This window comes from Palaemon carinicauda, chromosome 4 (assembly GCF_036898095.1).
Source record: "Palaemon carinicauda isolate YSFRI2023 chromosome 4, ASM3689809v2, whole genome shotgun sequence".
NCBI lineage: Eukaryota > Metazoa > Arthropoda > Malacostraca > Decapoda > Palaemonidae > Palaemon > Palaemon carinicauda.
In genome coordinates this window covers 100938891-100963907 of record NC_090728.1, presented here as the reverse complement: position 1 = coordinate 100963907, position 25017 = coordinate 100938891, and the positions used below count along the sequence as shown (strand labels likewise).

The 25017-nt window shown below is 34.3% G+C and overlaps 1 protein-coding gene across 5 annotated transcripts in view; it reads left to right on the top strand.

The window, feature by feature from the left end:
- Window positions 1-25017, top strand: part of vari (MAGUK p55 subfamily member vari) — a 310024-nt gene that overhangs the window by 13881 nt on the left and 271126 nt on the right. For 4 of the 5 annotated variants that reach the window (XM_068372529.1, XM_068372527.1, XM_068372528.1 and 1 more), the window contains exons 2-3: window positions 11439-11570; window positions 19986-20284. In XM_068372529.1, coding sequence (XP_068228630.1) covers window positions 11439-11570; window positions 19986-20284 — 431 coding nt within the window. The remainder of the gene's footprint in view (window positions 1-11438; window positions 11571-19985; window positions 20285-25017) is intronic. The other variant, XM_068372530.1, reaches the window with a different exon arrangement.

Sequence of the window (25017 nt, the reverse complement as noted above, 5' to 3'; positions counted from 1 at the left end):
TACATACACATGCACACACATATATGTATGCATGCATGCGTGTATGCATGTATGTGTACAAGTTTCATTAGGGTGCTATTTTCTTATACCAAACATTTTTATTATTCTAATTAATCTATTATAATTTTGGGATATTCCGATCCGTAGCTGATGGGTGTTGTTTATTTTAGTAGTTGTAACATCAAGAGCAATCAGAGATTTCTGTCCTTCGCCAAAGGTTAATGGAGTCGTCCATGACCCAAGATCTATCTGTGGTGGAGATTTCCTCAAAATCCCTCTGCTTGTTTTGGCAAAAAATGGTAATCCAGATCTAGAACTGGATCCAGATCATCTCCAAAATCTAATGGGGTCGTCCATGACCTAAGATCTATCTGCGGTGAAAATTTTGTTAAAGTCCGTTGTAGTTTTAACATAATCGTGTCAACAAATAGACAGGCAGAAAAAAAAAATGCAAATATGGATCTGGAACCAGATCATATCCACAAGTTAATGGGGTCGTCCAGGGCCTATGATTAAAATTTCATCAAAATCCATCAATTTGTTTTGAAGTTATCTTTAAAATGGCCAAAAATGCAAATACGGATCTAGAACTGGATCTGGATAATCTAAAAAAATTAATTTGGTTGCCTATGATCTAACATCTATCTGTGGTGAAAATTTTGTCAAAATCAGACGAGAAGTTTTGACGTAATCCTGTTCACGGACAGACAGACAGACGCACACAAAATGTATGCAAATCCTTATCAAGAACTGGATCATCTCCAAAAGTTAATGGGGTCGTCCACGGTCTAGGATCTATTTGTGGTGAAAATATCGCCAAAATCCGCCAATTTGTTTTGACGTTATCTTTAAAATGACGAAAAATGCAAATTCGGATCTAGAATCAATATGTGGATCAGGATTATCTTCTAGATTTATTGGGATCGTCTATGACCTAAGATCTACCTGTAGTGAAAATGTCGCCAAAATCTGTCCTGTAGTTTTAATATAATCCTGTCCACAGACAGATGCAGACCATAAAAGAAAAAAAACAAATCTGTATCTAGATTCCAGATATGGAACCAGATCATCTCCAAAAGTTAATGGAGTTGTACATGGTCTGTGATCTATCTGCAGTATAAATTTCGTCAAAATCCATTAATCTATTTTGATGTTATCTTTAAAATGACAAAAAATGCAAATTCAGACCTAGAATCCGGATCCGGATCCGAATTACCTTCAAAATTTAATGGGATTGTTCATGACCTAGGATCTATCTGTGGTGAAAATGTCAAAATCCCTTAGGTAGTTTTGATGTAGTCCTGTCCACAGACAGACAGACAGGCAGACAGAAGGGCAGACAGACACACATACCAGAAAAATGCAAATCCGAATCCGGAACCTGATCATCTCTAAAGGTTAATTGGCTTATCCATGGCCTATCATCTATCTGTGGTGGAAATTTCATCAAAATCTGAGAATTTGTTTGGCGTTATCTTTGAAATGACGAAAAATGCAAATCTGGATCTAGAATCCGCATCCTAAACCTGATCATCTTTAAAAGTTAATGGGGTCGTCCATGGCCGATCATCTATCTGTAGTGGAAATTTCATCAAAATCTGAGAACTTGTTTGGCGTTATCTTTGAAATGACGAAAAATGCAAATCTGGATCTAGAATCCGCATCCTAAACCTGATCATCTCTAAAAGTTAATGGGGTCGTCCATGGCTGATCATCTATCTGTGGTGGAAATTTCGTCAAAATCTGAGAATATGTTTGGCGTTATCTTTAGAATGACGAAAAATGCAAATTCGGATCCGGAAGAGGATCATCTCTTAAAGTTAATGGGATCATCCATGGCCTATCATTTATCTGTTGTGGAAATTTCGTCAAAATCTGAAAATTTGTTTGGCTTTATCATTAAAATGACGAAAAATGCGAATCCGGATCTAGACTCCGAATCCGGAACCTAATCATTTCTAAAATTTAATGAGCTCGTCCATGGCCTATCACCTATCTGTGGTGGAAAGTTCGTCAAAATCTGAGAATTTGTTTGGCTTTATCTTTAAAATGACGAAAAAATGCAAATCTGGATCTAGAATTCGTACTCTGAACTTGATCATCTCTAAAAGTTAATGGGCTTGTCCATGGCCGATCATCTATCTGTGGTGGAAATTTCGTCAAAATCTGAGAATTTGTTTGGCGTTATCTTTAAAATGACGAAAAATACAAATCTGGATCTAGAAACTGGATCCGGAACCTGATCATCTCTAAAAGTTACTGGGCTCGTCCCTGGCCTACCATCTAGCTGTGGTGGAAATTTCCTCAAAATCTGAGAATTATTTTGGTGTTATCTTTAGAATGAAGAAAAATGCAAATCCGGATCTGGAAGCTGATCATCTCTAAAAGTTAATGGGCTCGTCCATGGCCGATCATCTATCTGTGGTGGAAATTTCGTCAAAATCTGAGAATTTGTTTGGCGTTATCTTTAAAATGACGAAAAATACAAATCTGGATCTAGAAACTGGATCCGGAACCTGATCATCTCTAAAAGTTAATGGGCTCGTCCATGGCCTACCATCTACCTGTGGTGGAAATTTCCTCAAAATCTGAGAATTTGTTTGACCTTATCTTGAAAATGACGAAAAATGCAAATCCGGATCTAGAATCCGGATCCGGAACCTGATCATCTGTACAAGTTAATGGGCTCGTCCTTGGCCTACCATCTACCTGTGGTGGAAATTTCCTCAAAATCTGAGAATTTGTTTGACGGTATCTTTGAAATGATGAGAAAATGTAAATCCGGATCTAGAATCCGGATCCAGAAGCTGATCATCTCTAAAAGTTAATGGGCTTGTCCATGGCCTACCATCTATCTGTGGTGAAAATTTCCTCAAAATCTGAGAATTTATTTGACGTTATCTTGAAAATGACGAAAAATGCAAATCAGGATCTAGAATCTGGATCCGGAACCTAATCATCTCTTAAAAGTTAATAGGCCCGTCTATGGCCTACCATCTATCTGTGTTGGAAATTTCTTCAAAATCTGAGAATTTGTTTGGGGTTATCTTTAAAATGACGAAAATGCAAATCCGGTTCTAGAATCCGGATCCGGAACCTGATCATTTCTAAAAGTTAATGGGCTTGTACATGGTCTACGATCTATCTGTGATGGAAATTTCCTCAAAATCTGAGAATTTGTTTGGCGTTATCTTTAAAATGACGAAAAATGCAAATCCGGATCCGGAAATTGATCATCTCTAAAAGCTAATGGGATCATCCATGGCCTATCATTTATCTGCTGTGGAAATTTCGTCAAAATCTGATAATTTGTTTGTTGTTATCTTTAAAATGACGAAAAATGCAAATCCAGTTCTAGAAACTGGATCTAGAACCTGATCATCTCTAAAAGTTAATGGGCTCGTCCTTGGCCTACCATCTATCTGTAGTGGAAATATCCTCAAAATCGGAAAATTTGTTTGATGTTTTCTGTATAATGACGAAAAATGGAAAGCCGGATCTAGAATCCGGATCCGGAACCTGATCATCTCTAAAAGTTAATGGGCTTGTTCATGGCTTACGATCTATCTGTGGTGGAAATTTCCTCAAAATCTGAGAATTTGTTTGGCGTTATCTTTAAAATGACGAAAAATGCAAATCCGGATCCGGAAGCTGATCATCTCTAAAAGTTAATGGGCCCCTCCATGGCCTACCATCTATCTGTGGTGGAAATTTCCCCAAAATCTGAGAATTTGTTTGGCGTTATCTTTAAAATGACGAAAAATGCAAATCCGGATCCGGAAGCTGATCATCTCTAAAAGTTAATGGGCCCCTCCATAGCCTACCATCTATCTGTGGTGGAAATTTCCTCAAAATCTGAGAATTTGTTTGGCGTTATCTTTAAAATGACGAAAAATGCAAATCCAGATCTGGAAGCTGATCATCTCTAAAAGTTAATGGGCCCCTCCATGGCCTACCATCTATCTGTGGTTGAAATTTTGTCAAAATCTGAAAATTTGTTTGATGTTATCTTTAAAATGACGAAAAATGCAAATCCGGATCCGGAAGCTGATCATCTCTGAAAGTTAATGGGCCCCTCCATAGCCTACCATCTATCTGTGGTGGAAATTTCCCCAAAATCTGAGAATTTGTTTAGCGTTATCTTTAAAATGACGAAAAATGCAAATCCGGATCTGGAAGCTGATCATCTCTAAAAGTTAATGGGCCCCTCCATGGCCTACCATCTATCTGTGGTTGAAATTTTGTCAAAATCTGAAAATTTGTTTGATGTTATCTTTAAAATGACGAAAAATGCAAATCCGGATCTGGAAGCTGATCATCTCTAAAAGTTAATGGGCCCCTCCATAGCCTACCATCTATCTGTGGTGGAAATTTCCCCAAAATCTGAGAATTTGTTTAGCGTTATCTTTAAAATGACGAAAAATGCAAATCCGGATCTGGAAGCTGATCATCTCTAAAAGTTAATGGGCCCCTCCATGGCCTACCATCTATCTGTGGTGGAAATTTCCCCAAAATCTGAGAATTTGTTTGGCGTTATCTTTAAAATGACGAAAAATGCAAATCCGGATCCGGAAGCTGATCATCTCTAAAAGTTAATGGGCCCCTCCATGGCCTACCATCTATCTGTGGTGGAAATTTCCCCAAAATCTGAGAATTTGTTTAGCGTTATCTTTAAAATGACGAAAAATGCAAATCCGGATCCGGAAGCTGATCATCTCTAAAAGTTAATGGGCCCCTCCATGGCCTACCATCTATCTGTGGTGGAAATTTCCCCAAAATCTGAGAATTTGTTTAGCGTTATCTTTAAAATGACGAAAAATGCAAATCCGGATCCGGAAGCTGATCATCTCTAAAAGTTAATGGGCCCCTCCATGGCCTACCATCTATCTGTGGTGGAAATTTCCCCAAAATCTGAGAATTTGTTTAGCGTTATCTTTAAAATGACGAAAAATGCAAATCCGGATCCGGAAGCTGATCATCTCTAAAAGTTAATGGGCCCCTCCATGGCCTACCATCTATCTGTGGTGGAAATTTCCCCAAAATCTGAGAATTTGTTTAGCGTTATCTTTAAAATGACGAAAAATGCAAATCCGGATCCGGAAGCTGATCATCTCTAAAAGTTAATGGGCCCCTCCATGGCCTACCATCTATCTGTGGTGGAAATTTCCCCAAAATCTGAGAATTTGTTTAGCGTTATCTTTAAAATGACGAAAAATGCAAATCCGGATCTGGAAGCTGATCATCTCTAAAAGTTAATGGGCCCCTCCATAGCCTACCATCTATCTGTGGTGGAAATTTCCCCAAAATCTGAGAATTTGTTTAGCGTTATCTTTAAAATGACGAAAAATGCAAATCCGGATCCGGAAGCTGATCATCTCTAAAAGTTAATGGGCCCCTCCATGGCCTACCATCTATCTGTGGTGGAAATTTCCTCAAAATCTGAGAATTTGTTTGGCGTTATCTTTAAAATGACGAAAAATGCAAATCCGGATCCGGAAGCTGATCATCTCTAAAAGTTAATGGGCCCCTCCATGGCCTACCATCTATCAGTGGTGGAAATTTCCCCAAAATCTGAGAATTTGTTTAGCGTTATCTTTAAAATGACGAAAAATGCAAATCCGGATCTGGAAGCTGATCATCTCTAAAAGTTAATGGGCCCCTCCATGGCCTACCATCTATCAGTGGTGGAAATTTCCCCAAAATCTGAGAATTTGTTTAGCGTTATCTTTAAAATGACGAAAAATACAAATCCGGATCCGGAAGCTGATCATCTCTAAAAGTTAATGGGCTCGTCCATGGCCTACCATCTATCTGTAGTGGAAATTTCCTCAAAATCTGAGAAATCGTTTGGCATTATCTTTAAAATGATGAAAAATGAAAATCCGGATATAGGATGCAGATCCAGATCATTTTCAAAATTTAATGGGGTCGTAAGTGGCCTAAGATCTATCTGTGGTTAAAATTTTGTCCAAGTCCATCAATTTGTTTTGATTTTATCTTTAGAATGACGATAAATACAAATCTGGATTATCTTAAAAATTTAATGGGCTCGTCCATGACCTAAGATCTACCTGTGGTGAAATTGTCGTCAAAATCCGTCCAGTAGTTTTGACGTAATCCTGTCCTCAGATAAACAAACAGACACACACAGATAAATAAATAAATAGATAAACTGACTCAATTTTCTAAGCACCTTGTCGGAGGTGATAATGATAATAACAATATGTATAAGGATGACAATATTGTGATAATAATGATATAAATGTTGCAAACCATAATCTTGATAATGATGATGGTAATAATATATAATGCTACGCCAATGATGATAATATTATTTGCAGAAATATAAATGATAATAGTAATCACTGATGATGATATAATTATCATCATAATCATGATAAAATATTTACTTAGTTTAATGGCATTATTGTGTGTTCTATTTGAATTATTGGTGATGTTTCAGGATGACATATTTTAGTTTTTTATAAGATGATGTTTATTTCTGATACTTATATAAGTAACGCGTATGTCTTTAACGGAAGAGAAATAGAAAGAATGAGAGAGAAAGAGAATTATATCCATCAACCTGTCCTCCTATCCGTCTCCAGTAACAATCCTACTGTAAGTTGAGTTGCCTTGCGGTTTATGTCAAAATCCCGGTCTCCAAATGTTGCCCTAAGATCACGCAGCAAACGGCCCATTTTCGCTCAAAGGAAAGACGGGATCGCTTTACCAGGGATGAAACAGATGATTCGGGCAGGTTGAAAGTCAGCCCAGGTCTTTGCAGACTTTTTGATATTGAGCTTTTACGGGTCTCCTTTTAAGGATTTGAAAGATAGGTTTGGTTTATACTCAAAATTTGGTTCTGGTATACCAAAAAATTGTGGTAACACAACAGAAGGCATTGGGAAGATATATTTTTATGGTCAAAATACGTTTGTAATTATAGTATTTATTTATCAAAACAATTCCAGGTAGGATTAACCATCATCGTTTTAAGAAATGAGATGTGAAGACGGTTGAATGATAGACTGATGCTGTAGTTGTTGTAGTGACCGGGTACGGAAAGGTGGTGGTTGCTGGGAGAGTGGTCCCGTAGTTTAGCCCAATAGCGTTCGAGATTAAGGTTTACCGAATTTTGATGTCGATTAAAAATATGAGTGTAGGAGCAACGGACTTGAGTGGAATTGTTCTTATGGAGATAATTATGACTGGCGTTCGGCGAAATGTTCGATAGCGGCCGCAAATTTTACTCATATTGCGTTTTAAGTGTTAGTTCTGTATCGAGAGTTCCATATGTTTATAGAATTCTTGTTGGGGCTATAGTAAGTAAACGTAAGTCGTTTAAGAAGGATGGTTTCATTCCTAAGCAAAAAGATGTTTTTACCAACATCAGTGTCGAGCAAATCGATTTCCTTCGCGTGAAGTATTATCTCTGAAGTTTCCTGTTACGAGGGCGTTTTGGTATGTGTTCGCAACACTGCGGTATTTGCACAAATAATTTCGTTCTTGAAAGCCAATCTAGTGACCTCTAAGTAGAGGGGACAGTGGTGAGTGCATGCTAGGTGGAAACTTCAGATACTAACTGGCAGAGAAAAAAAACGCTTCACGGGCCAGTTTTCAATGAGCCTTTTGGAATATTTTTATTCATTACGAACGATATTTCTGTGCGGAATGCTTCAGCTATTGTATAATTGGAAGGATATTTTCAAAGCCTGTTCATATGTTAATTATTGAAATTGGTTAGAAAAATACAGTATCTTTGTCAAGAAAGTGTTAGAGCCTAAATGGACAATAGCTAACCAACGTGATAACACGCCACGGAAAAGGAAAATGGTCCTTTCCGTCTTCTTGCGATTAACATTACCTTGAATTTAAGAATTTAATTATTCATCTGAAAGGAAAATACTTTCTTTGCATTTAGTCTTGATTCAGTAACGGATTTATATAAAATGATCAGACATGATATAGTATAAAATGTCAAACCTCTAATTTGCTTTCGCTCAAATTTATTCCATTCACAGCCTAACAAAGCACACCATAAATATGCTGGAAAAGCCCTTCTTTAGAAATAACCTTAAATGACATAACACTTATTTCAACGGAGGACAGTTTAGATCAGATAGGCGAAATTGAAATTGTTAATCGGATAAACTTCCTAGTCTTAATTTCTCATTAGTTCACTTAACTTGATAACGGTTCATTTGGACAGTGAAATTATATTTTTTTTTCTCCCAGTAAATCTTTAGAGGTGAGTTTGCAATCCCCATTATCCCTTCCTTTACCCGGCAGATTCCGTTATTCATTTACATTTGTATGATTCTCAGTGGGTCCTGAGAGGGATAGTCCTGGATCGAACGCGGTCCCAGAAATCGTCAGCTGGGTATTGAGATTTGAGCTACCCAGTATGTGATTGCATTGAACGCATGAAGCCTGCACCATTCGTCATGGGAAATTCATGCTTTATTTTGAACTTGAATAACTTGGAAATTTGAATTATACGATACAAATTTCGCAGCATTATAGAATTGTCTTTAGACCCGTGGTTTAAGTATCGGTGGTTTTTCATCGACGGCGTCGTTTTGGAAGTGTTGCTATGATAAATGGTTGTTTTTTCGCCATTTTATTCGAGTATACCCTGAATGATAGTAATAGTCATTGCCCTTTGGTTGGACCTAAATAACTACTATTTTTTCTTAAACAGAAATTAATACCTAGGCAATAAGATAACCCATGTCAATGATTGTATTATTATTTTTTTTTTTTTATATTTGAGAAAGCACAAGAAATATCCAAGGTCTGACGAATATTAAAAGATAATATTTCAGACTGAGTTCGGTAAAGAGAGAACGCTACCTTACAGGTTCCTCAAAAGCTGTTGTACTCCGACTGTTGGTTGACGATTTGAAGTGAACGTATCGGTGTGGGATACAAATGATCAAGAGTGAACTTAGTGCCCTTCATGCCAGGACGATGTTCAGTGAAATGAAAAACTCTGGTACGAAAAGATTCCTGTGATAAGGATCACAATGGAGATAATCACTTCGGGACTTCCTTACTTGCGAGCTTGGAGTAACAGTTTTCATTTTCGATTGGTTTGCGAAGGGTAAGAAAATGGCTTGCTTGTTCACCGTAGTTTATACTAGTCGGCGGAAGTGAATGAGAAGTACATCATGAGAGAGAGAGAGAGAGAGAGAGAGAGAGAGAGAGAGAGAGAGAGAGAGAGAGAGAGAGAGAGAGAGAGAGAGAGAGAGAGAATCTTTTTTAATCCTTGCCAAAATTCTTAATACTTTCTATCAGCCTTATTGTTCATTCCCATTTCATATCTAAGGTTTTCCATCAAAATTCTTCCATTCATTTCTTCATAATAGCTATTCTAGCCAGCATGATATTTTCGCTAGATTTGCGAGTTTATTTTTGATAAACATGGTTTAATTTTTCCCGACTCTTTATATAAGAAATATTAATATGATGACATTATTTTCACAATAATAAACCATGAAAATATATAGAGAGGTCAAGTACTCTTTTATAATTACAACATATATGCTAAGATGAAAGATAGGTACGTATGATTATCGGTAATATTTTTCTTTTCCACGGTGTAGGAATGGAAATCGTTGAAAGCAATCGATGGTATCAGTTAATATTGGTTTTAAGTTTGTAAAAGAAAATACTCATAGAACAGATTTCATCAAAATTCCGATAAATGGCAAGGATGAAGAAATCTGCTTAGCTACTTTATACGAATAAACAAACCCTTTGGTGAAGGCAACTGAAAACTTATGGAAATGCGGTGCAGTATGTTTTCCTGAGATTTCAATAGTTTTCTAAAATTTATATTATTAGTTCAAAAGAAGTAAATGAAAAAAAACTATTGTTTTTAGTAAAATAAAAGATTTCTACAAGGATACCTAAAATTGAATCTATATTAGCTCTAAACTAATATCTTTTAATTTTCGTGTTTTGTTCAAGTTTTTAATAACATTTAATCATGACAAAGGAAGAAATTGCGAGATCAATTGAATACATTTTTGGAAACGCATATCAATCGGGATAATGATTTTGATCCTTATGTTGCCAATTAGCCCATGTATTTTGGTTTAGACTTACAATAGTAATAACGCTAATTAACATAATATTTTATGTACAGTATCCCGAGAAATCATTAACTTGTTTGTCAAGTTGAAATCAAGCTGACATTTACATCTAGTGTTTTTTCGCTCCCGTTGCTAAGGTAAGAATCTTAATGCCACCCACTAATATGGCATCATTTGCGTCCCAGGTGGTCTTACTCATTGTAACCTATTGTGTTTTGATCTGTGTGACTTTACTGTCTAAACACTTTGCATCTGTTTAATGGATTTCAAGAGCGTACAGCTCTTGATTTGATTCACATTAAAGACTGATTGTAGCCTACCTGCAGCCATTAAACACCAGAAGTAGACGATTGGCTTCCCTTTAACTTCCACGTCTTAGGTTTATTTGGTGTTTTTATATGTATCCGCATTTTGATGGTACTACTAACATTTATGAATACGCAATGGATGTTTTTATATCATATGCCAGTCAATGAAGCCATGCTATTTTCTTCATGGTGAATTTATTATTTTTAACTATTGCTTATTTTTATATCATTCATGTTCAATGAGGGTGACGTTTGATGAAGGAGACATCACACACAAAACAAAAGGACCTACTTAAATGACAAGCTCATCTCTTTATAATAAAATCTTTCTACATGAAAAGAAAATATACATTAATATAGTAAACATGTTTATTCGTCGCACTCATAAGATGAGGATTATGAAACGTTAGGTTTTGTTAGTTAAAACACCTGTTTATATCTTCTCTCTGTATTCTTACATCAATTAAACAAACTCTTCGTACTCTACGTCTGTGATTGGTGATGACAAAACGCCTCCTCCCTTTCCCACCCTCTTGTTATATTCCAACGAGTTCTGATCTTTCACTTATAATTTCCTTCTTTTTATCAATGACAGTTTTCAGTCCACCTCTGTTCTTGTCTTTGCTTTTACTGGTGATATATATCCTGATTGTTTTTTATTTAAACCCTCCCCATCCAAGGCTCCCTTCTGTTTGTAACACTGGGTCTCGATTTGTTGTATCCTCGGGAATTAGTCTTTAGAGCTTATTTAAATATGCATTCTGTAAATTAGTCGATCGCAACAGTTCCAAGAAACAGTCTTTCCCTTTCTCTGACTCCTCTATCCTCTAGTTTTCAATATTCCTAATGGAAACGTAAACAAGTCTCATTTCTATCAATATTTTGGATATTTAGTTTGCTTCTATCTTATCCTGCAGATGACATTACATACACAGGGCGATTCCTCTTTTGTCTCCTCGATGAATTTAAGTTCATTCATTTGATCAGTGTTATCAATGTCATTTCATCTCCCAATCTCCCTTTTCTATAGGTACTCTTTTGGTCACTGCTCTGTTGAACTCAGAGGTAGGATTCCTCCTCCTCTCAGGCTGTCTCGTAACTCCCGTCAAGCCACCTCTTCCCTGATTTACTCCGTGGGAATTGGTATTCCTCGAAATATACGGTACAGTGAATGGCTTTTTATTTTTGTTATTTCTGATTTTTTTTTAACTTCCTTCCTGTTAATTTGTTGGAGCTGTGGCGTTTGGAATAGTAAAGGAAAAATGTCTTTATTTAAAAACAGGTGTCCCAGATATGGCAATTAGATATCAATGCCTTACAAGAATAACTTCAATTGGTGGAAAGGATGATAACGAACATGCTGTTGCTTTTTAGTTGTCGAATGTTATTTGAAGAGGGGCAGATGAATGATGCTTCCGTTTATCTAAATACTTTTGATAGCAATTGTTTAATTCGACCGTTTTAGCCATTATTACTATTCCTGTGTTTGGCATATGAAGATTTTAGTAAGGGGATTATTTACTATTTAGATTGAAATTGTTGGGAAATGTGTAAGTTTCGAAAAACTTTTTAGTGACGTTTCACCTGACAAGATTTTTCCTGATCAATCTTTACCTTTATCTCGAAGTATTCTGCAATTTCTTCGTCTTCCGTGTAGCATATTTAAAACCAGAAATACTAAAAAATTTTACGTCTGATACCGAACTTGTGTGGCTATTATTTTAAAACGTTAAATTGTGCTCTTTTTCAAAGTTCAGAAGCCATCAAAGAATCAAATGTAAATTTTGGAATAACAAAAGCTTGCAATATTCCTAACAAGTTTTACGTTTGTAAATATTTAGTAAATTTGGTAGATCAGCATTGATAGTACGTTTGAAATTTTATAAGTGTTGGAGAATATTGTGTTTGTGTAACTAACCTTTACTGCATCAGCTACCAATGAAATAATTTGTCTTTATTTAATGAACAAACCTAAAGATCCGTAGCTTGCTAAAAGAACCAGTACTCTCTCTATTTTGCCCAGTACAAGGTCAGATAGTACAAATCTTATTTGAGAAGTTAACATACAAAAAAAGACAATGATCTTTGAAAATGTTCCCACAAAAGGTTTTTTCGAGAAAGTCCCATAACCTATAAGGAAATATCAACATTTGGGGGATGACTTTGAAATGTCATCTGCGAAGATTTTTTCATCAGTAATGAATATAGCAGTTACAAGTTTTAATTGAGGTTTCACTCTTTCTTATGAAATTCCCATATACTGTACATGGAAAGGGTATTTTCTACAGAAAATGCCATGAAAAAAACTAACTTTTCATTGTGAATAAATTGTGCACTCAACTTGTTAATTCTTTTTACTGTTGAAAAGTTCAAATATTTAAATCTGATTCTAATAAACTATGTTTATTTTGTGACGACTTTAATTTTTTTCTTCATTCTTATTGCTATTAAATTTATGTCAAACTAATTTGACCCTATTTTGAAAATTGCTCTGATATCTAAAATACTTCTTTTGATGTTACTCATAGAATTGATACAAAGACGAACTGTCGAACTAATGACCTTGTATTAAGATCTTCTATAGATCCCTTTCTGTTGGGGTTTAGGCGAATTTGTCTAAAATAATTTGTCTAAAATATAATTTATTTAAAACAATTTATCAAAAACAGTACGTCTACAATAATTTGTCTGAAATCAAATTTATTTAAAACAATTTGTCCAAAACAGTACGTCTAAAACAATTTGTCTAAAGTACGATTCATCTATAAGCAAATTGTCTAATATATAATTTGTCAAAAATTTATATGTATTATCATTTTATATATATATATATATATATATATATATATATACAATATATATATATATATATATATACTATATATATAGTATATATATATATATATATATATATATATATATATATATGTGTGTGTGTGGCTGAAAATCAACACAATATCGTGCTCAAATAGAAATAAATTTCTATCCCATATTGGGATCAAACCCTAGCCCCTTCAAATGAAAGGCCAGCTCGCTTCCAACCATGCCACCAGAAGCTCAAAATAAGTCAAAACCTAACTGCTAACTGCAATTCAGGATTTACCTGGCGAGATATCAGTCTTTTACACGCGAGTTTTCCCCGATTCCCTGCCCACCAGGTGACACAATTGAATCATTAGGGGTAATTCGAATTAAAAGCAATCAGGCTGTGGTTGCCTTGTGGTACCGTCTTTGCCTGGTGACTGCCAAACTAGCGTTTAAGTCTCGCTCAGACTCGTTAGTTTCCTTGGTCGCTGCAAACTCACCATCCGTGTGAGCCTATAGGTCCATCTGCTGAGTCATCAGCAGCCATTGCTTGGCTCTCCTTGGTCTTAGATTGGGTGGAGAGGAGACTCAGGCTCTGATCATATGTAATATGGCCAGTCTCTAGGGCATTGTCCTGCTTGATAGGACAAGGTCACTGTCCCTTGCCTCTGCCATTCATGAGTGGCCTTTATACCTTTAATTGTGTCACCTGGTGGGCCGGAAAGTTGGGGAAAACTCGCTGTTAAGAGACTGATGTCTCGCAAGGTAAATCCTGAAATGCAGTTAGCATTTAGGTTCCGACTTATTCTAAGCCTCTGGTGGCATGGTTGGAAGCGAGGTGGCATTTCATCTGAAGAGGCTAGGGTTCGATCCTAGTATGAGATAGAAATTTGTATATATATATACATATATATATATATATATATATATATATATATATATATATATATATATATATATATATATATCTTACGAAGCTGGTCTTGTGTAGAGTAAATATTTTACTCATGTATTTTATTTGTGTAAGATTTATATAGCCAGCTCGTAAGGCGAGTTCCTTTTTTGTAGGTTTAAGTATTTGTATGTAAATTACGTACGACTATCGTCGTTCGTTTAATTGTATTTTTCATTCAAGTCAGTATATGTAAATTTACGTTATTTTCAAGAATTAACTTTTTATTTCACGATTTTGTTATGAAGTCTTATGTAATCTAAGTATGCTGTACAAACCATACGAAGTTTGAAAACGAGGTTTTATGTAATATTTTTATGAGGTATTGCGTCATGTTATATTATTCACGTGGTTGGAATGTTCCCGAAAACCCCAGAGTTAGTTTTATCTTATGTTTTATTGTTTTGAGGAGGTAGGTGGGCAGAGTTAGATGAGAGAGAATTACCTTGCTTGTGCGTTGGTATTCGTCTAATACTTGACTTGTTGGCAACCTTACGCCGTAAGGCCTTGCCCCCAAGCTACGAGAATGATCTACTAGAATAATCTAGAAGTTTTTAAGTCAATATATATGTGCCCCTAGGAATGCATAGCAGCAGAAGAGATCAAGCCTATTCAAGAGCCAAAGTTTGCCTCTCTCTCACAAGTGCCTCAAGTGTGTGCCTTCTCCAAAGTGAATAAGTTTTTTACCCAACATATATTGTGTAGTGTGTTCAAACGTTGATAAAGCAATTTAATAACATTTCAAGTGTAATGTATCAATATGAATATGGGTGTAATATAAATATCTTTAACTGGTTGTGGTGGCTGATGTGATAACATCCCTGATTGGTGAACGCCAGACTGGGGTTCGAGTCCCGCTCAAACTCGTTAGTTTCTTTAGTCGCTGGAACCTCACTATCCTTGTTAGCTAAAGATGGGGGTTTTGGGGAAGCCTATAGCAATAGTTCTATCTGCTGAGTCATCAGCAGCCATTGCTTGGCCCTCCGTGGTCCTAGCTTGTTATGAGTTGGTGCTTGGGCGCTGATCATATGTTATTATGTGGTCAGTCTCTAGGGCATTGTCCTGCTTGATTGGCCAATGTCACAGTCCTTTGCCTCGGCCATTCATGAGAGGCCTTTAAACCTTTAAACTTTCAAACTGGCACTGTGAGTTTAGGTTAAAACAGTGAAGTGTATTTGTATTGTTATCTGGGCGGAAACTTTGTGTGAACTAAAAACACGTAAGTTTATCAGTTACTTTTATGTAAATTTAAATAATAGTTTAATTATTAGAGTGGTAAAGTTTAACTATTGTCATTAATTATCAAGATTGAATATTTTTATAAATTAGTTTCCAGTGATGCAAGTGATTGTATAATTTTCATAAGTATCTTTTTCTTGTCTTATTCTAAGGTTTTTTTCAGTTTTAATATTTCGAGTGATTCATTTTGGTGATAATATTCTGTATTATGTTATAAATTTTTTTATAGAATATATTTATTTTGGTAATTTGTGTATTATTTCGATCACAAGTATTTCTTACAGAGCTCTCTCGTAATCCCTGACTAAGAATCGAAGTAGAGGTTGTTTTGAATAGTTCTTGATAAATAATTGCTCAGTTTTGTTTTGAGTATATATAAGAGACCTTTGGATATTTAGTGTTCTCGTTATATATTGCCGTCAGGGAGTTGTATGATTTCTCAGAGCTCGGGTATTTTTCAAGTATAACAGACTTCTATGAAATAACAGGTGAGTTTGGAACTTGGGGGTTTATGTAATTTGGCAGCCGTAATATATATATATATATATATATATATATATATATATATATATATATATATATATATATATATATATACAGTATATATATAATATATATATATAAATACACACATATATATCTATATATATGTATATACATATATATATATATATATATATATATATGTATATATATATGCATATATTTGCAAATATATATATATATATATATATATATATATATATATATATATACATATTATATATGTACATGTATATATATACATATATATATATATATATATATATATATATATATATATATATATACATGCATATATATATACATATATATACTTATATATGTATATATACATATATATGCATATTTACATATATATATATATATATATATATATATATATATGTATATGTATATATATATATGTATATATACATACATATATATACACATATATGTATATATACATATATATATATATATGTATATATATACATATATATATATATATATATATATATATATATATATATATATATATATGATGCCTCCATAGTTCCTTCACAGTATAATATTTACTGAGAAAACTTGTTAACAACGAAAAGGAATAGTTATGCACACTTTTCTATGCTACTGAGTATGAATAATTGCTTATCATAATGGGGAGCAGAACTAGTTATTCAGTAATGTTTAGAATGAAACTATTTGTGTACTACTTGATGAATTTGAGTGTAAAAAAGACAATAATAAAAAATCGGTACATCCTTATTTATAAGAACATTGGAATGATTAAATTCCTAATGTAGTAAAAGATTTATTTACTGAATGGACTTCTCAAATTTATAATCCATACGAAAAAGGATTAGATTGCAATATAAAATATCCAAATTAAGTTATAGTTAGAAAGATAGCTTGTGCGAAATACCATGGATTTAATCAATAATAATATGTCGATCAAAAGTTTGAACCAGGAAAGCTTCGTATTCGTTTTGCAGCATCTTGGTATCTCTTCGTTGGCGGTTCTGGCTCTATCCCAGCAGCTCACTGCTCAATCTGAAACTCGTTGAAAATTTGCTCTTTTTGTAAACATTGATAAACTCCATATATTGGGGTGATGCGCGCTTACTGCAGTTTCAAATCCACATGGCCATCCCTCGATGGAATTGTTTGTTTTTGGCAAATCATCTAGCACTCTAGAATACATATACTGTACGTATTCCACAATGTGGAAAGAGAGGTGAGCATCGCATTCCATCTGTTAGGCCTCTCAATCTAATCCGATTGTTTTTAAAATAATCAACGACCTCTTGTGCTTAATGGGGGAACATGTAGTTATCACATAATAGCTCAATGCTTCTGTTACTGTGTTTGTTGGCTCCAATGGTAATATTGACAACATCCTCATCCCTATAGCAAAATTAGTATCCGTTTCATAGCTTCGTTGTAAGCCATTATTTTGAATTACTGTACATGGAAGAAACAGGCTGAAGTGAAAAAAAAAAACCGCCGTTTCGTTCAGTATTTGCAAATTCTTTCAAGCACACTTTCATGGTGCTTTCAAGACTCTTTAACTCTTGTAAAGAAGTTATGTATGTTTCTTCTATTTATTCTTATTAGCACAGTAAAAAGTACGTAACTATTCATTTCCATTGTTTATAGTTTTCTTAGTAAATACATACGGTGAAGAAACTCTTGAGGCATCATGTTTATATGCATAGGGCTAATACAAATGAATTTTAGACAATCTGAGATTGTATACAATTTGCTTGGAGATGAATTGTACTTTAAGATGAATTGTTTCAGACAAATTACATTAAATAAATTGCATTTATACAAATTGTTCTAGATAAACTCGCCGGATACCTTCTGTCTTTTGGCTAATTCGCTGCAAAGCAGAAAGAAAATTATCTGGCAAAGCAACTTTGTTGCACAAGTCAGGACTATGCTTCCCAAGTTTAATCTTCGTAGTTAAACATTTACCAAATTGCGCAGTGTGGGAACTATATCTTTCCCTCAGCCGAAAAGATTGGAATTCATCCTTTGGTTCCGTTTACCCTGAATCCTACAAGCTTCCATCCAAAATGATTGTCCACTGCATCCTGTCAAATTCTACTGAGCTCTTCTCTCCCTTTATCTGGTTTCGCTCGGGTCTTCGGAAAATAATAGGATTAGGGTAAAAGGCTTGTAATTGAAATGGATGCTAGATCATTATAAGACAGAATTTTGGAGATTATAAGATATCCTCTCTCTGTGAGTTGCTGTTTTCATAAAACGATTCAGGTATATCGTGTTGAAATTATGTCTTAAAAACAATAATATTTACAGTTATTAATTGCTTCATATATCATTTCTTTTATATAGTTCCATTGATTTTCAATGTTTTTGTATATTAGGTAACTACGAATATGAGTACGTAGGCATCTCCACCATCATTCTGGAACGTACTAGGTTAAGATAGCTGGGGTCTGGTTAGTATAGAATGCATGCGTCCCTGTACTTAATTTGAGTTCGGGCTTCTAAGTCAGGTTAGGAAGCTTTTCAAGTTGAATTAGATTTAGAAGTGCAGCTGGAGCTACCAATTAAAGCTACCATAAATCCATTGGCAGTGGAGTTGTTAGGCATACGACTAGCTGTGCATATCTCTTAAGTTATTTTTGACGTAATGGCTCACATCCGTATTCACGGCCTTTTATATAAAACAGAAGACATCATCTTGTAAATGACTATCACAAACTGATTCGCTCGTGAATATTTCATACCCCCTCTAATCAAGTGAAATTACAACCTGAATATTTTCTAAATCACATTTACTGGAACTCAAGTAAATATTAGTGATTTTCCTGCAAGTGTAAGAGGATAGTGCTCAGTTTCGAAAGGCTGTTTCATTCGTCTCCTGTTTTAATTTCCTCTTATTGCTTTATTACCTCCGCCAACGAGGTTGTGTGATCGAGTCGGTTTATTTATTTGTCTGTGTCTATGGACATTTGTCTGTGTGTCTGTGGACAGGATCATGTCAAAATTGCTCGACGGATTTTGACGAAATTTTTACCATAGATAGATTTTAGGTCATCAACGCCCCCCATTAAATTTTGGGGATGATCCGGTCCTGAATTCGGATTCTGGATCGGGATATGCATATTTTGCCATTTCAAAGATGATTTCAGAACAAATTGACGGATTTTGATGAAATTTCCATCACAGATAGATCTTAGGCCATGGACTACTCCATTAACCTTTGGCAGAGGTCAGAAATATCTGATTACTCTTGTTATATAATGTAACATTCATTTATTTTCCATTCGTAAGAACTAAGCATTATCAAAGTTTATCTTTTAAACTCTCAAAAGAAAAAAAAAAGATGGCGTTACAATGAGACAGAGGACTATGCTGAAAAAAAAAAAAAAAAAAAAAAAATCGCATGGCGACCTTACCGTAAGACCGTTATTTCGTCTTTCGATTTTTCCGCTAGGTTTGTCATTTGATCTCTTTCTGATAGTGACATTCTCTCCTTGTTTGGATTCAGTCTATTGTCTTCTCTAAAGATTATCTGCTTTTCAAAATACGTAATTTATTTGCTATCTTTGCTTTTACATCTTTCTGCATACGTACTTGCTTATGGCATTTCAAGTATTCTATCGATTTATTTATCTATCAATCTTAATCTGCATATACCTGCTTAGTATTTGACGACAATGAATGAATGAATGAATCAATTTACCCGTTTAATATTTACCCCTGTTCTTTTATTCTGGAGTGTTTTTTTTTTTTTGTGCTAGAGTCAAATTTAATTATACACATGTCTTTAAAATTATGGCAATATCATGTTTATGTTTGTTTGTGCAAAATATAAAATTTTACCTTAATTATTTTTCCCCAGTCCCCTTATTATTGTATTTTCTAACCTTAGTTCCAGGCATACTAAAAGAAAACAAAACCGTATCATCGTAAAGAAAGTTTATTCTTTGATGTGATTTCGCTTCCACCTGTATCTATTGTTTACCTATCTGGAGCAATGATTGCATTACTGACCTTTGTCTCCTTCACTGCCTTTCTTTGCAGGAATGATGGTTGCAAGACAGTGACAGGCGCCGACATGAACTCTGTCGTGGCGGGTCTCCAACCTTCTGACCGCAGTCGCAACACTAGAGGAAAAATAAAAAACAACAATAACAATAATAACAATAAGAGGCCTGTCATATCAAAACCGAATGGACTATTGGTTTCAGCCAACGGAGAAGGAACTAGGCGTAGCTCCAAACAGTTTGCGAGGAGTGGTAGGAAACAGGTGACGAGACAGGATGCCATCCAAGACAGTAATTACTGCGCGCAAGATGAGTGGGCGGAGAAGACTGCTCTGGGTAAGTAAACGATTTCCTCGTGATTAATCAGTGGTGGTGGTTTTGACCTTTTAGTGTGTGATGCTGTACACGCACCCAAATTATCTTACACCGCTAGGCGAGTAAATCAAGTTTGATCTGTGTTTTATTTTTTTGGCATTTACTTCGTCATATTATGACATGTGCAGGGTGACCTACAGATTCTCGGCATAATTTCCTTTGCAGTTTGTTAGTTTCTTTTGAATGATGTAATCAATAAACCTAGAACCTTCCCCTTAATTGCCATAAGCATCATATCAGGCCCATTTTTTATATCTAGAGTAACATTCCTATCAAGTAGTGTTGGGATTACGTACAATGTTTTATATTTCATTTCAATAAAATTAATCCAGTTTGACTTTTAGACATTTTCATTTTGGAATTGTAGCCTTCCAAGGGTGCAATTTCCAATAACTAAAGGATCTCAATATTAATTTAAAAATCATGAGATTGAATGTTGCGAGTTTTACAAACATCAAAAATCACTTGAGATTAGATAGATCATTTGAGTCTGTTTCGTATTGTTTTCCCAATTGCGAAATAATTCTGGCTGAAATGAAAGTTCACAGTACCATGTTATGATTATTTCTCTTTTCGGAAAAATTTCTTATCGTACAATGTTTCTCAACATTTTGACCATTCATTTGAAGGAGATTCCAGTGTAAGATGTAAAAGAGCCTTATGACTATTTCAATAACGAAGAATTAACTTGTTTCTCTTTACTGTTCTTTCCCCGCTTTTCTCTCTCTCTCTCTCTCTCTCTCTCTCTCTCTCTCTCTCTCTCTCTCTCTCTCTCTCTCTCTCTCTCTGTATATATATATATATATATATATATATATATATATATATATATATATAGTATATATATATATATATATATATATATATATATATATATATCTATATCTATATATATATATATATGTATATATATATATATATATATATAGCCTATATATATATATATATATATATATATATATATATATATATATATATATATATATATATATATATATAATGCTTTTTGGCCCAGTTTAAGAATGCTTATTCAGATTGTAGCATCTAAATATAAAATTCAATGAAACAATTGTATGTATCCGTTCTATAGTTTTATAAGCAATATATTTATTTTAAAGTACTATTTTCTTTCCCTTTCCCCGAGCAAACGAATAAATCTAGAGAACGATATTATTTCATGAACCCTGCAAATGCGTAGCCCTTCTTTCCCTTATGATTCAAAGCCAGGCGGCAATTCCTCGAGAGAAGATACGATGACGAGCTATGAATAAATTTGACTTTTGAACGAATTCTCTCGAAACCGGTATCGGATTTTCTATGTGTCTGCGCGGACCACCATCAACTTTTAGTGAATAGACCATCCACATTTATATTTCTCGGAATGTTTTTTGTAGATTTATTTGACCAAGTTTTCCTGGATTACATAAAGTAAATATCCGGGGACATTGTTTTTAGCTTTCCATCTATTATATTTATCTGCATACCTCTAACATTGCACACAAGTTTCTTGATGATAAATAAGAAGTTTCCAGAGCTTACTGTTAGATCAGAAAAGGAAAAAATTCTGTTATTATTATTTCTAAACGACACATTTGATAACGTTAGCCTTTGAGTAAGGATTATTCTTTGTTGTGGAATTGTTTCTTTTCGAATTAATAATGTGTTCTTTTTCTTGTATAAGATAATATTTATAATCGCATTAATGTTATTCCTGGGATAAAATTAATATCAACATATCAAAAAGCTTAGAAATAATAATTTCATAAAAAGACAAAGCATCACTAACAAATAATGATTTCCATTCGGTTATTCCTGAGTAATACCATAATATGTAACTGTTATTGAATTTTGAATTATTATTGATGTTAACTAGACCTGCTTTTACCAAGTACTTTTAGCTCTCACAATGCTGGAACATTTTAAATGATGGAATGCTTAGAATGTGTTATAACCTAAAACCAAGATTAGTTTGTCAGGAGGTTTTAGCCCTTCCCCAAATGGGATGTTGCACTTTCATTTAGGAAGTGGTATCACTGCTGGCTTATCTTGAATTGTTATCTTAGAGGGGAGATTCAATGCCTCTGTAACTAGCAACTTCGAGCTTCTGATGTGCCTTTGTGTAGCCACTGTACTGGTGAATAGAAATTCCAGTCCGTTGATATTTGCGTGAATATTCTGTAATTGACCTATTTTTGTGTAGGTACCTTGCATATAAACTTCGTATATAAAGTGCTACTTGTGCTCCATCAAATGTCTTGTGCATGCCGTCTTTTCAACGACGTAAGAAAAAAATTATATTTTTTGAAGTGGAACTTTAATCTCTTCAAATTAGAAATTTGAAATATCAATTAGTTTTAGAATATATAAAATCGAGAGTTTTTGCGCTCTTGCCTCCGAGAGACGTGTTGGATAACGAAATTCTGTAATAATGTTATTAGGTAAGAATGAGCCGGAATTACGATTACGATGGAATTCAAGTTTTTTTATTCTTATCATGATATTATCCTATTGGGATCTTTATTTGCTATTTAAGGACGAAGTTTTTTGTTATCCACACTTTTACTCTTCGATTAATATACTTTTAACTTAGGCATACAATAATATCACCAATGTTTGATTCAACACTATACACGGTATATATTGGAAAAAAATCTCTATTCACGTTTGAGAGGATACACTATGCACGTTTTGAGACACTAAGCATGTATTGGCTGGATAGAGGCTGGCGGAAGCACAAATCTTGAGGGGTGTCAGGCTGGATCTCTTCTGCTTCTTATGCATCGCTAGGTCCTATATATATTAACTTAATTCACTCTAGAAATTTCCAGTAAATCATTCTCGTGGCGTGGGGGCATTTCTTTAGCGGTTTAAGGTTGCCAACTTAATAATTTAAAGAAGGGGTACTAACGTTGTGTGCAGGGCAACTCTTTCTCAGCTAACTCCACCCACTTCCTCTCGTAACATTAATAAAAAGCATAATTTTTTGTCGAGAACTTTCATGTCTCTTCCAACCACGTGGAAACATGACGCAATCCCTAACGTGTGTGTCATGCAGCATACATAAACAAGGTTACATAAGCCTTTGTAACAAAACTACATTAAATAAGAATTTAATTCTTTAAGATAACATAAATTTACATGTACGAGACTGAATGAAAATAAAATTAAATGAATGAAGAAGTCTTGTGAAATTTACATACATTACTTAATCCTACGTGAGTGGAACTCACCGTACGAGCTGGCTATATATCTCTTAAATACACAAATAAAATACGTGAATAAAATATTAAATTTTCATGAAGACTAGCTTCGTAAAAATATATATTTATATGTATATATAATATATATATATATAATATATATATATATATATATATATATATATATATATATATATATATATATATATATATATATATATATGTTTATATATTATACGATTATGGCTCTTGACTGGGAACCGAACATATAATATAATATATACTACGACTGGCAAGTTAATCAACCTCTCGAACTCCAAACTCACTTGTTTACTTTTATATCAAAACTGTTACACTTTGAAATGTTAATACACGAATTCTGAGACAGTTAAATAACTCCCAGACAGCAATATATAAAACACTGAATATCCAAAAGTCTCTTAAGTACACTAAAAATTAAACTGTGTAATTATTACTACGAATATTCAAATAGCTCTAACTTCAGTTCATTAACAGGATATGAGCAGATTCTATTCTAAACAATGGTGATTGGAATAATACACTCTTTACAAAAATAAATATATTCTATATAAATTATAACACTTTGAAAGAATTTACATAATGACAAATACAGTCACTCGAAATACTAAGTCTGAAAAAGACTTAGATGAAGATAAAATTTTACAATCTGAAAATTATATAATGACTCTACTTTAAATGTTAAATCTGAATAATCCTTAGACTAAGAAAAAGAAAGAACACTTGCGAAAATTATACAATCACTTGTTTCACTTGAAATTAAACCTGAGTACACTATTTAAGTTGGTCACTTAATGAAAAATAGATAACCAGATCACAATACAAATACCTTACCTTCCTACATGGCCGTTTACAAAAACTCTAAGAGAATTTTATAAGTACTCACTACACACAATATATGCCGGGGCACAAAATCACTTTGGAGAGGACACACTATAGGTACTGAACACTTTTAAAACAATACTCTGAGCTGGGTGCGAGAGAGAGTGAGACTGGTAGATGGATGTCTTAAGGTTGCAATTTTCTATCTCTATCTAACCCTGGGGATCGCCTTATATAAGAGACGTAGCTACTTCCAGAAACTTCCAGTACTGAGGTTTGGAAGCGTGGGGGCTGGGGTAAGGCATCAGAGTTACCAATTATTACTCTTTCGAATGCGTATTCATGCAAGAGAGAGAAGAACTCTCAGTCAGCTATCTCCGCCCACTCTTTGTTCCCAAAATAAAAAAAAGATAAAACCCAATACTAGGACCCTCCAGAAACTTCCAAAGCACATGTGGCATATTGTGTATTCTCTCATAAACATGACGCAATAACTCATGAAATATAAAAGAACATTACATAAGCCCTTTTTCATATTTCGTATGGTCACAAAACACTCTCAAACAGTTTACGTTAGACTTTGTAACAAAAATACGCTAAAATATAGTTAATTCTTCAATGCACAAATAAAAT